This window comes from Halichoeres trimaculatus, unplaced genomic scaffold (genome assembly GCF_033239565.1).
Source record: "Halichoeres trimaculatus isolate MK-OKI-2021-1 unplaced genomic scaffold, fHalTri1.1 fHalTri1_scaffold_2, whole genome shotgun sequence".
Lineage (NCBI taxonomy): Eukaryota > Metazoa > Chordata > Actinopteri > Labriformes > Labridae > Halichoeres > Halichoeres trimaculatus.
Genome location: NW_027437180.1, coordinates 4457014 through 4469650, shown reverse-complemented (window position 1 = coordinate 4469650; position 12637 = coordinate 4457014). Strand labels below are relative to the sequence as shown.

General features: G+C 45.7%; 2 protein-coding genes across 2 annotated transcripts; one reads left to right on the top strand and one right to left on the bottom strand.

The window, feature by feature from the left end:
- The first annotated feature begins 10174 nt into the window (after positions 1-10174).
- Positions 10175-10525, top strand: LOC141787121 (histone H4). The gene has a single exon (XM_074665380.1). It carries the CDS (start codon positions 10175-10177, stop codon positions 10484-10486), a length of 312 nt encoding a protein of 103 aa, XP_074521481.1. The 3' UTR covers positions 10487-10525.
- Positions 10526-11692: 1167 nt separating this feature from the next.
- On the bottom strand, positions 11693-12062 carry LOC141801258 (histone H2B 1/2-like). The gene has a single exon (XM_074684239.1). The coding sequence runs from the start codon at positions 12059-12061 to the stop codon at positions 11693-11695; it is 369 nt and encodes a 122-aa protein (XP_074540340.1). The 5' UTR covers position 12062.
- Positions 12063-12637: the final 575 nt, after the last annotated feature.

The following is a 12637-nucleotide window of genomic DNA, read 5'->3' as shown; positions in this document are numbered from 1 at the left end:
GACAACATGAGGGACACTCTTTGCTCACCCACCCTGGACAACATGAGGGTACTCTTTGCTCACCCACCCTGGACTACATGAGGGACACTCCAAAAAAAAAAACGGCATCAGTCAACAAAGAAATGGTAGAATATTAAAAGCACCCCAAAAAAATTTGTTGTGATTAATTATGATAAAAAAAGATGCATTCTTCTTGTGCATGGCAGTATATGGGCATGTGCTTTTATCATAATACATATTGTTACTCATTCCTCTAGATTCCCAGAGAAACTTAGTACTCAAGGTTTCATCAACATCCTCTAATGGAACGGTTTTGTTTAGAGCTAGGTGATGGTACTTATATACTTATATAGCTCTTTTCAAGTCTTTCACCCAATCACACCACATTCACACACTGGTTGTGGTCTGGTTCTATGGCATGAGCCATCAGTCATATTTAATCCATTCACTCAAACTCCACTGAAAACCAGTGTATCCTAATCTGCATTGTTGACTTTAGTAAAGCCTTTGTTTGAGTTTTAAGAGATTTTCTTTTTTCCCACTTATTACAGCTAGGAAGGGGAGAAGCAGGTGGACCATTGAGGAGGTGAAGGCAGTTGAAAGTCACATGTCACATTTCATCACAAGTTTTAAAGTACCAGGTAAAAGTGACTGTGAGTCCTGCCTCGAGGCTGAGGCATGGGCTCTGAAAAACAGAGATTGGGCTGCCATCAAGTTCTACATTCACAACAGAATCATATCATTAAGAAGGAAGATGAATAGATAAAACTAAATAAAGGAAAAAATGTGGCCCAGGTTGAGTTCATATAAGATTTAATTTTTTTTTTTGCTCTATTTTGTTGTTGCCATTTCTAGATTTCTATGTTGCTCTGTGCTGCAAAATGCTTGGAATAATCAGCACGTTTTTTTTCCCTTCAATCCCCATTCTCCTGGTTCAGTTTTATCCTGTGAGAAAGTTTCAGATAAACCGTTCTTTGGAATTGTTACATCCAGGCATATACACAACATTCTTTAAACTGTGTTGTTTGGCTGTTATTTTGCCTTCCAAGTTTAAAATGGGTTCTAGTCAGTCAGTACATCTGAGTTACTGGCTTGAAGGAAACAAAGCTAGGTTTGAATATTTTGTGGTCTACATATGTAAATGTACATATGCTAACAATTAAAAATTCAAAAAGGCAGAAAGTCATTCAAGTTTTTATTTGCATCAACGAATACCTCAACTGGTATAAATGCAATACAATTATAACATTTTAAAAGTAAACTGACCACATTTTTAGCTGTCAACTTAAAAGTTGCCTCATTCAGGTCAGTTTTACCAAGTTTAGTCAGGCAACTCACTATTTAATTGTTTATTGTAGCAGCAAGCAGATGTATGTTTGGTGCCCAGGCTCCGGCCCCATCACTCCTCACAGTTAAGTTGATAAACACAATCCCTGAGCCTGCAGGTGGATGCTGGGATGGTGGTGGGAAAGAAAGAACATGCAGCAGTACAAATGCAGGGCAGCAGAGACATTGACAGGCAGAGGGAGAGATGGGACATTCCCAGATGAAATAGACCACCAAATTAAGAGACAAAGGATGTAATTGGAAGATGGTTATGAAGAGTGGGACACAGGATATGTGCATAGCAGTGCAACTTGAGTTGTCTGCCTGAACTAGCTCACAGGCTTCGCTCCATTTGTGTTAATTGGAACATCAAAAAAATCTTTTAGAGTTAATATATGCCTATTAGTTGGATATTTCACACATGTAGCAGAAGCCTAGTTAAAGAAATACTCTACTTTTACTAGTCTTTAGAAGTCCTGTACACCTGAAAAATGTATGTGTCCAGGGGTTTCAAATTTCACATAAACCTGAAATATCTGTGTGTGATGGTTTGTCTCTTATATGTCACAAAAACATGACGGTGTCCTCAAAAGTAGCAGAACAGTCAGGCTTGACCAAAATATAAAATATAAAAGAAAGTAAAGCTTTTGGTCCCCAGGTCTCTAGGAGCTTGGCAAAGGCATGTCCTCATTTTTCACAGATTTGTCAAACGTCCTGATATATGCTATAAACACGTGTTTGTGTGTGTTTGATGTGCTAAAGTTCTCAGCTTTCTGTGGATGTATGTATGTATGTGTGTGTGTGTGTGTTTCATTTGTTGGAGTCCTCAGGCTTCTCAAGACCAGACACAGCAGTTCTGTGTTTATGTGCTTGTTTTTCTGTGTATGTGTGTGTGTGTGTGTGTGTGTGTGTGTGTGTGTGTGTGTGTGTGTGTGTGTGTGTGTGTGTGTGTGTGTGTGTGTGTGTGTGTGTGTGTGTGTTTGTGTGTGTGTTTGTGTTTGTGTGTATGTTGCTACAGCCTATAGCTCACTGAGGAGCATGTTTCTGAGGTTGATTTTAGCAGCATTGAGGACTGAGAGTCAGTTCTATTTCGTATAGGCTTCGCCCTTTAAGGCTATCTCTAGTGGGTTCACCCTCGTGTGTCAGCGCAGCACTGAAAAACCTTAGTCCACGCCCACCCACGTGATGGGCCTCCCGTGTTACCTGCCTATAAATAGCCGCGGGTTCATACAATCTGCTCCCTCTTTTTCTTCAGCCTCATGAAGCAGCACTAGAAGAACAACAGCAGCAGCAGGTATAGCGTTGTCGGAGACCGTCCGAGTCCTGCCCTGGCCCGGAGCACGCCGTGCAAGCGCTGACTTTGTCCGAGACGTGCCTGTACTGCAAGCTGTTATCCCCAGTGGAGAAGCGGCATCGGGTGGATTTTTTCACAGACGCTGCTGAGGATGATTTCACTGTCGCCGACACTTGCAGTCTGGAGGAAGCCATCAACCTACTCACAGGGCCGGGATGAAGTCGGCCCTGAGGAGGAACTGTCAGTCTCACTCCAGCTGGAGGAGACTGACTTCGAGGATGAGCACGTGGGGGCTCGCTCAGGTTTTGCTGGGGTCCCCCTGTGGTCGACCACCTCTCTGCTGGTCATCGGAGCCCTCGTCCAGGAGCTTCCCGGCATCATCGAGAAGGCAGCAGCATACAAAGTTCTCTCCGTGCCCGCAGCTCCGGCTCTGGCTGAACTTGATGATATGGCGGGCTGTTTTTGCAGCAGCGCACATGGCCCGCCATTAGCCCACCTGGCCACGTTTTCCTGCTCACAACCTTGACGCTGAGGAGTGCAGACGTGCCTCTGCTTGCTCCTGCTGCTTACTGCTTTGCTTTGCTTTTAAATCATTCTACTTTTTCTACAAGTCTTGGATATGATTTTATTCTCTTTCTTTAATTGAACCAAGACTTTTTAAATCATTTTATGTTTTTTTTACAACTTATCTGACGAGCCTGCGACTACAATCTTCTCAACATGCTGGAAGTGGAGTCTCCCTGTGAAAGCTGTCGGATGTATCAACAGGAAATCTATGCACTAAAAGAAAAGATTTTTGCCCTGGAAACTGAAAAAGGACTTCATGAAACACTCCCAGTGGAACCCAGTGGTAAGAAGTCCACTTTTACTTTCAAAGGAAAGGGGGAAAAAACGACTACCTTCAATGTAAAGCTAAATGATACCGTGTCTTTTCCGAGACTCTGCAGAGACATTTATGATGGACTTGGTGCTAAGCCAAAGCGAAGTCAAAATGTTGGTATCAATGGAAGATGTGCAGCACCACCCGTAAAGTTAACAAACAGAATTTTACCACTGTCAGAGCCAAATGTAATGGACTACAACAAACAGAGAGCAAACGGCAAAATTCCTGTGCATAACAGTAACCATGAAGCCAGTACAAAGCAGCAGACGGACAGAAAAACTGTGCCACAAGTCAAGGTCAAAGATACCCTTGTGCTTGGAGACGGAGCCATATCTGATATAAGCATGAACAGAATGGTTACTTGCAGCTATCCCAGTGCCACTGTCTCTGACATCACTAAACTCCTACCCAAGGTACTGGCAAAACACCAAGGAGTGAAACGGCTGATTGTTCACGCAGGTGCAGTGGACGTCAGGAAGGATCAGTCTGAAATCTTAAAGAAAGACTTTGATGAGCTATTTGAGAGTCTTGATAAACTTGAAATAACAACGTTTATCAGTGGACCTCTCCCAAATATTGACAGGAGGATAAACAAATTCAGCCGGCTGCTTCAATTAAACACATGGCTGTCTGGAGTCTGTGAGTCCAGGGGACAGCATTTCATTGAAAACTTTAACCTTTTCTGGCAAAGAGACGATCTGTTTAAAGGAAAAGGCCCACACCTGAACAGAGGTGGAGTGAGTCGACTGACGGATAATCTTCTCCATGCTCTGCGGCATCATAAAAGGCCGAGACCTGGCCCTGTGCTCCCAGAAAAGGAAAGGAGTGAGAAAAGAGCTCCTGCCTTGCCACCCAAGGACCCAGCAAAAGACTCAGCCACAGCAGCACCTCCAGCATCCAGAAAACAGGATTCAGACGCAGCGGGACCTCCACTGCACTCACCACAGCCTTCACCACGGCCCTCAACACGGCCCTCACCAAAGCCTTCATCGGGGTCCTCAACACGGCCCTCACCAAAGCCTTCATCGAGGTCCTCAACACGGCCCTCACCAAAGCCTTCATCGAGGTCCTCAACACGGCCCTCACCAAAGCCTTCATCGAGGTCCTCAACAGGGTCCTCACCAAAGCCTTCATCTGGGTCCTCAACAGGGTCCTCACCAAAGCCTTCATCGAGGTCCTCAACACGGCCCTCACCAAAGCCTTCATCGAGGTCCTCAACACGGCCCTCACCAAAGCCTTCATCAAGGTCCTCAACACGGCCCTCACCAAAGCCTTCATCGAGGTCCTCAACAGGGCCCTCACCACAGCTTTCACCACAGCCCTCACCACAGGCCTGGGACCCGCCTGCTGCATCTACACCCTCCGGAGACGCTTCGCTGTCGTTCTTGTCTCCACCCTCACCCATGAGACTACCTGATCACCTTGAAAGCTTGGTGAAATCAGGGATTAAAATGGTTCCCCTCACGCCAGATGTGACAAGGTCAAGGATTTTATGCTCCAAAAAGAATCCAGCCCCCCTCCCACCCCGGGCCACTCCACCAACCAAAGCCCCCCCAGCTCGGCCCCCACCATCGGTGCCCACAGCTGTTATCACCAGCAGCGTCACTGCTGTTGTCTAGGACACTGAAGGCCTCTGTGTTGCTCTATCCCATATCAACCAGAGGCCCAGGGAGGAAGTGTTGTCTTCTTCAGCCATAACAATCATCAAACCCCGCAGATTAGAAAAGAGAGGGACAGTCAGACTGTCCCATCAGAGAAATCTAATCCATATCCCTTGTAAGAACACAGCGCCCACTTCAACCTTAGTTAATCTTAAACATGCAGTACTCAATGTCAGATCTTTAAATAACAAATCACTTTTAATTAATAATTTTATTTCCTCTTATGATCTTGATTTTATGTTTTTAACTGAGACATGGCTTGACAAAAACACAGCTAAAGCAGTCCTGATTGAGTCTAGTCCACCTCATTTCAGTTTTGTGTCTGAAACACGACAAAACCAGAGGGGTGGGGGAGTCTGTGCCATATTCAGGGACAATATACTCACCCGCAAGTTGTGGTTTGGAGTTTTTTCATCATTTGAGTATGTGTCATTCAAAATGGAGCTAAAACAGTCTTCCATACTTTATATCACCATCTACAAACCACCTCAGAGTTGTTTTATTGATGATTTTACCGAATTTCTTTCAGTTGTGTGCACTGATTTCGACTGTTTGGTCATAACAGGGGACTTGAATGTGCACCTGGATGTAGCCCATGACAAACAAGCCAGAGAACTCACTGCTGTCCTTGAGACGTTTGGTTTAAGTCAGCATGTAACTGAACCCACCCACAGCAGAGGACACACTTTGGATGTGGTCATTACTAAGAATGTTTTCATTTCAAAAGTGGATGTTGTCGATGTTGCTCTGTCTGATCATTTCTGTGTTTTCTTTGACCTGTCTGTTACACCCAAACCAGCATTTGGGTCTGCAGTCGTTAAGAGGAGACTCATAAATGACAGCACAGGGACACAGTTCAAGGAAATGATTCAGTTTGATGATGCCCTGTGTTCTAATGTTGATGACCTGTTGAGCTCTTACACGTCAAGTGTTTTAAATGTTTTGGATACCATTGCTCCTGTCAAGGTTAGAATGGTTAAAGATATGCAAAAGGCGCCATGGAGAAAAGAAGACTCAGTCAGGGCACAGAAAAGGGAGTGCCGTAGAGCTGAGCGGAAATGGCGCAAGTCAAAGCTCCAGGTTCATTATGAGATCTACAAAGAAAAGTTATGTGTGTTTAACCAGACTTTACGTAGAACAAGAGAAAACTATTTTTCTCAAATCATCAAAAGCTACAGTAACAACTCTCGTGTCCTGTTTGCTACAGTCAACAGATTAACAAATCCTCCAGCTTCACTGCCCCCAGAACTCATTTCTACATCCAAATGCAATGAGTTCGCAATATTCTTTAACGACAAAGTTCAAGCCATTAAAAGTACAATAATTCCATCAATACAAGGAACTACTCTGCAGCCACTTAGACACCCAGAGCTGACACATTTCTCATTAGTAACTAACAAAACAGTTGAAGAGATCATCTGCAATCTGAGTCCATCAACGTGCTGCCTTGACGAGTTACCCACTAGATTTCTAAAGTCTGTGTTAAGCAGTTTGTTACCACAACTCACTCATCTGGTCAACATCTCCCTTCAGACTGGAACATTTCCAAAGGCCTTAAAAACTGCTGTCATTAAGCCTCTCCTAAAGAAGAGTAGTCTTGATGCCACAGTACTGAATAACTACCGGCCTGTATCAAACCTGCCATTCTTAGGCAAAGTCCTAGAAAAAGTTGTATACCAACAGCTTACTGACTTTCTCCTGCATAACAATGTGTTTGATACCTTCCAATCAGGCTTTAGGCCCCACCACAGCACTGAGACAGCTCTGGTCAAGGTGACAAATGATATCCGCCTGAACACAGACGCAGGCAAAGTCTCAGTCTTAGTTTTGCTGGATCTGAGCGCTGCCTTTGACACTGTTGACCATGTGATCTTATTACAGAGGTTAGAAAACTGGGTGGGAATATCTGGTACTGCTTTAAACTGGTTCAAGTCTTATCTCGAGGGCAGGACTTTCTTTGTTGAAATTGGTAACTGTGTCTCAGACCAAATGGCCCTGACCTGTGGTGTTCCCCAGGGTTCAATCCTGGGACCCCTATTGTTTAATTTGTACATGCTCCCATTGGGTCAGCTAATACGCAGCTGTAATGTGTCCTACCACAGCTATGCTGATGACACTCAGATCTATGTGTCAGTGACGGCAGGCGAACATGGGCCTGTAGATTCACTCTGTCGCTGCGTTGAACAGATCAGTATGTGGATGCAGAACAATTTCCTCCAGCTGAACTCAGACAAAACTGAAACCATTGTCTGTGGCCCACAGAAACAAAGAGAAAGGGTTATCAGTCACCTTCAGACTCTCTCTCTAAATGTGAGTAACCAGGTTAGAAATCTAGGGGTGATATTGGACTCAGACCTGAACTTTAACAGCCACATCAAATCAATAACATCAGCTGCTTTTTACCATCTCAAAAACATTGCCAGGATTAAAGGAATAGTGTCTAAACCTGACTTAGAGAGACTGATCCACGCATTTGTCTCCAGCAGGTTAGATTACTGTAACGGCCTGCTCACTGGACTCTCAAAACGAGCTGTAAGACAGCTGCAGTACATCCAGAATGCTGCTGCTCGGGTCCTGACCAGAACCAGGAAATACGACCATATAAGTCCAGTGCTCAGGTCTCTGCACTGGCTTCCTGTGGCTCAGAGAATAGACTTTAAAACAGCTCTGCTTGTTTACAAGTCCCTTCATGGTCTAGCACCAAAGTACATCTTGGACATGCTCGAACCATATGAACCAACTCGGTCTCTGAGAACCTCAGGGAGGGGTCTCCTGCTGGTGCCCAGAGTCAGGACTAAACACGGTGAGGCTTCATTCCAGTTTTATGCCCCCAAAATCTGGAACAGTCTGCCAGAAGATGTGAGACAGGCCTCAACTCTGACAATGTTCAAAGCCCGGCTGAAAACAGTTCTGTTCAGCATAGCATACAACAACTGAAAGGATTTTATCTGCACTCTCCTCTTCTAATTTAATTAATCATTTTTAATGTTTTATGGTGTGATTTTATGCAATGATTTTATTTTGCCTATTGTGATTTTATTTTATGTTAGCTGTAAAGCACTTTGAATTGCCTTGTGTATGAATTGTGCTCTACAAATAAACTTGCCTTGCCTTGCCTTGCCTATTATCCCTCACCGGGTCCGTGACTGAACCAAGGAAGCTTCAGGCACCGGTGGCTACATAAGCTCCCATCACTAGAGTCGAGGGGCTCACGGATGAGGGCTTCCCGCCTGTTCCTCCATTAGATCCAGGCCTGGCGGCTGTCTTCAGGGTTCGACCGAACCTAATTTGCGGCCAACGACAGGCCCTCCCCTCTCCCCGGGCCCAGATCACAGATCATTTTCACAGACAGGTCCCACCAGTGTGCCAGCCAGGCGTCAGCAGCAACTAACAACATCACTCTGCTGGCGTACTCCATTACGCAGACAGCAGCGGAGCCTGAGTAGCTGACTGAACGAGCAGAGGAGCTTAGCAAGGCAGCGAGCGCGATCATCCCGCTCTGCGCCTCCGTAGTGATGGCATCAGCCCGCGTCATGGCCTCGCAGCACCAGATACACCGCAACATGTGGCTCGGTCTGTCCATCTCGATCCCTGGGCAAGTTAAGAAGGAGCTGCTGGAGGGCCCCACCTCCGCTGATGCGCTGTTCGGCCAGCATCTGCATTCTCTTGTTGAGCACATGCAGAAGACGTCAGAGGAACAGAAGATCTGGAGGCATGTGGCCGGCTCTCAGCGCCCGGCGGGTCGCTGCGTCACTCTCAGCGTTTATTTGTGCATCATAGAGAGCACTCGCAGGGGCGCCCTCTCTCTGCTCAGCGCCTGTCACATTGGTTGTGTGAGGCTATTTCACAGGATTAGGTTTCATCTGGAGTGCATCAGAGCACTCTACGAGAGGAATTTCCTCCTCTGTGGCTTTGCACAGTGGGAGGTCAGTGGAAGATATCTGCGCTGCAGCATCTTGGTCTTCCTCATGTTCATTTGTTTGGTTTTGAGGGACGTCTCCCTCTTCTCTATCTCCCACTCTGTGCTAGGAATCCTATCAGAGTGATAGTTAAGGACATGAATGGATTCATTCTGGTCTTGGATGAGACAGATGTGTTATTGGGTCTGTTCTGGTCATTGTTTGATTGTTACAATGCGTAACGGTCGTCTTCTCTGCTTTTCAGCAACAGACCAGCAGAGTCAGCCCTTATGGATCATGAATATTCATTATCTGGAGGCTGATAAGGAACACATCATCAGGCAGTTGGCTTTGCGCACGTATGCGTATACAGGGCACAGGAGTTCACATGATACAGAATTCTGTGAATGAGCTTGTGTGCGGACCTGAGTTTATTGTTGGAAGCTTTGATGCTGGGTTTTTCGGATGAGGACCCAGTGAGGCATTGACTACATCCTGCTTCGCCTTTAACCCACTAGCGATAGCCTTAAAGGGCGAAGCCTATACTCATAGAATCTGGAGTTACAATACGTAACTATTGTTTGCTATCCATCATTGAGTGTGTATAATTGTGTTATTTTAATACTTTTTGAGCAGCAGATCATAAACATCAAAACCACGCAAAAAAAAAAAAATCACTTTAGCATTAAGTGTTTTTTGATCTTATTTTGTTAGATACTCCTTCCCATACCACCGTGCTGTCTTTGAATCACACATCCTCTCACTCGCAGATCTTCTATCAGATGTGTGTATGAGGCTGTGATTCTACTCTGTTTTCACCATCTTGGTGTTTGTGTGCTTTAAAGTTGACTGATGGATCGCTTGTAAAGGATGCGGACTTGTTGTCGTGTGGTCGTCTCTGCTCATCTTGATCAGGGCAAACGCAGCAGCAGAGAACCTGATTCAGCAGAGGGCGCTGATCTACCAGAAACATCGAAATCCACACAGACGACAGAAAGGAGAGGAGGAAGAAAAGCGCTGCCTCGGAGCTCTGGCACGTCCTCATGCAGTGTTTAATGAAGCGAGCAGTGTGTCTCAGTTCCACATCGTACGCTACAGCTAACTACTGAAAATGAGTGGAAGAGGAAAGGGAGGAAAAGGACTCGGTAAAGGAGGCGCTAAGCGTCACCGTAAAGTCCTCCGTGATAACATCCAGGGCATCACCAAGCCCGCTATCCGCCGTCTGGCTCGCCGTGGCGGAGTCAAGCGGATCTCCGGTCTGATCTACGAGGAGACCCGCGGGGTGCTCAAGGTCTTCCTGGAGAACGTGATCCGTGACGCCGTCACCTACACCGAGCACGCCAAGAGAAAGACCGTGACCGCCATGGACGTGGTTTACGCTCTGAAGAGACAGGGACGCACTCTGTACGGATTCGGAGGTTAAAACCATCGACCCCACACTGCTTCAAAACTCAAAGGTCCTTTTCAGGACCACCCACTGTCCTCATGTGAAGAGCACATAATCCCTCAGCGAACGATACTATTATTAGGAACATTACAGTATAGCATTCTCATTTAACTCGGATTACACAGAGCAGACTCCGACCTGTCAGGTTCACCCACTCAAAGCCTGTGATGTTCACTCTGTACAGTGTCTGGAACCTGCTGGATGTGATCTTTAATATGTAAAGTGAGGACTGTGTTCAGAAACCGTTTCAAGCCTATTGTGGAAGAGAGAAAACCAAGGTGGTAATGGAGGGAAATCGTCTTTACAGTTCAAATCTTGTTAATTATAATTTTCAACACTGTGGTATGCAGAGCGGACATTACTTTCTAGATGTGCACATAGAAAGAAAATTCTTGCCACAGAGTCTTGAACATATTGACGTTTGTGGAGCCCAGCTTCCCCTTCTTTTTTATCTTCCAGCTACATTTCACCTCTGTCATCATTTATGCACCCGTTTTCCGTGGAATCCAGTGTTTCAGTCCTTCTTGTGTTTTTTTTTTAATCCAACCTACGTATATCATCAACCTGTAGAATAAAATACTTCAGTGTCCTTTTTGAGTGACAAATATTACCTTTGACTTTGATGTTTTTTGGCGTAGGGTGGGTGGATCGTCTCCCTTAAGTAGAATAGAATAGAATAGAATAGAATAGAATAGAATAGAATAGAATAGAATAGAATAGAATATGCTTTATTTGTCCCGGAGGAGAAATTCAGGGATTAGAACTTTGTCACTGCAACAAGTGCGACGAAGTTGCAAATTTTTCCTTCAGGCTTATCGTGAAAGCCTGACGGTCAAAAACACCTGGATGTAACCCGCTGTATAACCCAAGTATCTGAAACATTGAAACAGCCCTGAAAACCTCCGAGAGAAACTGCTTGACGCATTGCCACCAGTAATGAAGAAGTGATGAAATGACTCGCTTTAGCTGGAAGTGGATAGCTCTAAAGAGAGTTGTTGATTTGTCTTGTTGGCAGAGCTGGTAAACATATCAGTACTGGTATTTATGGTTCAGTGGAGATTATTACAGATTAATATTAATGCACAGCAGTAATGTATTAACCAGAGTGAGGAATATACTCGTTATAGATGTGAGCTGGTGGCTCTTAAAAGAGCCGTTGGGTGGTGTTGTCAGCAGAGCTGTTTACTTGGAGCTGGTGTACTTGGTCACAGCCTTGGTGCCCTCGGACACGGCGTGCTTGGCCAGCTCACCGGGCAGCAGCAGGCGGACGGCGGTCTGGATCTCCCGCGACGTGATGGTGGAGCGCTTGTTGTAGTGAGCCAGACGAGAGGCCTCACCGGCGATGCGCTCGAAGATGTCGCTGACGAACGAGTTCATGATGCCCATAGCTTTGGACGAGATCCCGGTGTCGGGGTGGACCTGCTTCAGGACCTTGTAGACGTAGATGGCGTAGCTCTCCTTCCTGGTCCTCCTCCTCTTCTTGCCGCTCTTGGTGGCTTTAGACACGGCTTTCTTGGAGCCCTTCTTGGGCGCTTTCACTGTCTCAGGCATATTTGCTGGCTGTTCACTCAGACTATGAGGTGCCGCAGCCGGGGGCACTTTTTTAAAGGCTCCTCCATGCAGATAAAGCCGTGCTGCAGCTCATGCAGGATTGGCTGGGACTGGGGTTTGGACTGTGGTCCGAACTGAGGGGGGAGGTTTTGGCCTTTGTCTCAAATTCTTGCGCGGTTCCCGCTTCATCAATGCGCCGTGCGCCAAATTTCTTTGTGCGTCCAAACTCTTACTAATAATAACTAACAATCAGGGTTTACTTTTCCCCAGCGTTGAGCATGCATGCTCCAAAACACAAGCACTCAACTTTTATAATCAAATGAAAATTATCAAATTATTATTGAATAATTATGTTGAGGTTGCCATCTTAAAAGGATAGAGTGCCGACTATAAAACTATAACATGACGGAGGGAAAAACACACACACAGCCATCGTCCTTCTTTGACCGGTATGCACACGCAGTCATTTATTAATTAACAACACCTGAAACAAGAGTTACCACGCCCACTAAAGGTCAGCGTAAGAGCACGTTCTATTTCGTATAGGCTTCGCCCTTTAAGGCTATCGCTAGTGGG

Excerpts from the sequence above, each read along its gene's own strand:
- LOC141787121 (XM_074665380.1), top strand. The coding sequence starts at position 10,175 with ATGAGTGGAAGAGGAAAGGGAGGAAAAGGACTCGGTAAAGGAGGCGCT.
- LOC141801258 (XM_074684239.1), bottom strand. The coding sequence starts at position 12,061 with ATGCCTGAGACAGTGAAAGCGCCCAAGAAGGGCTCCAAGAAAGCCGTG.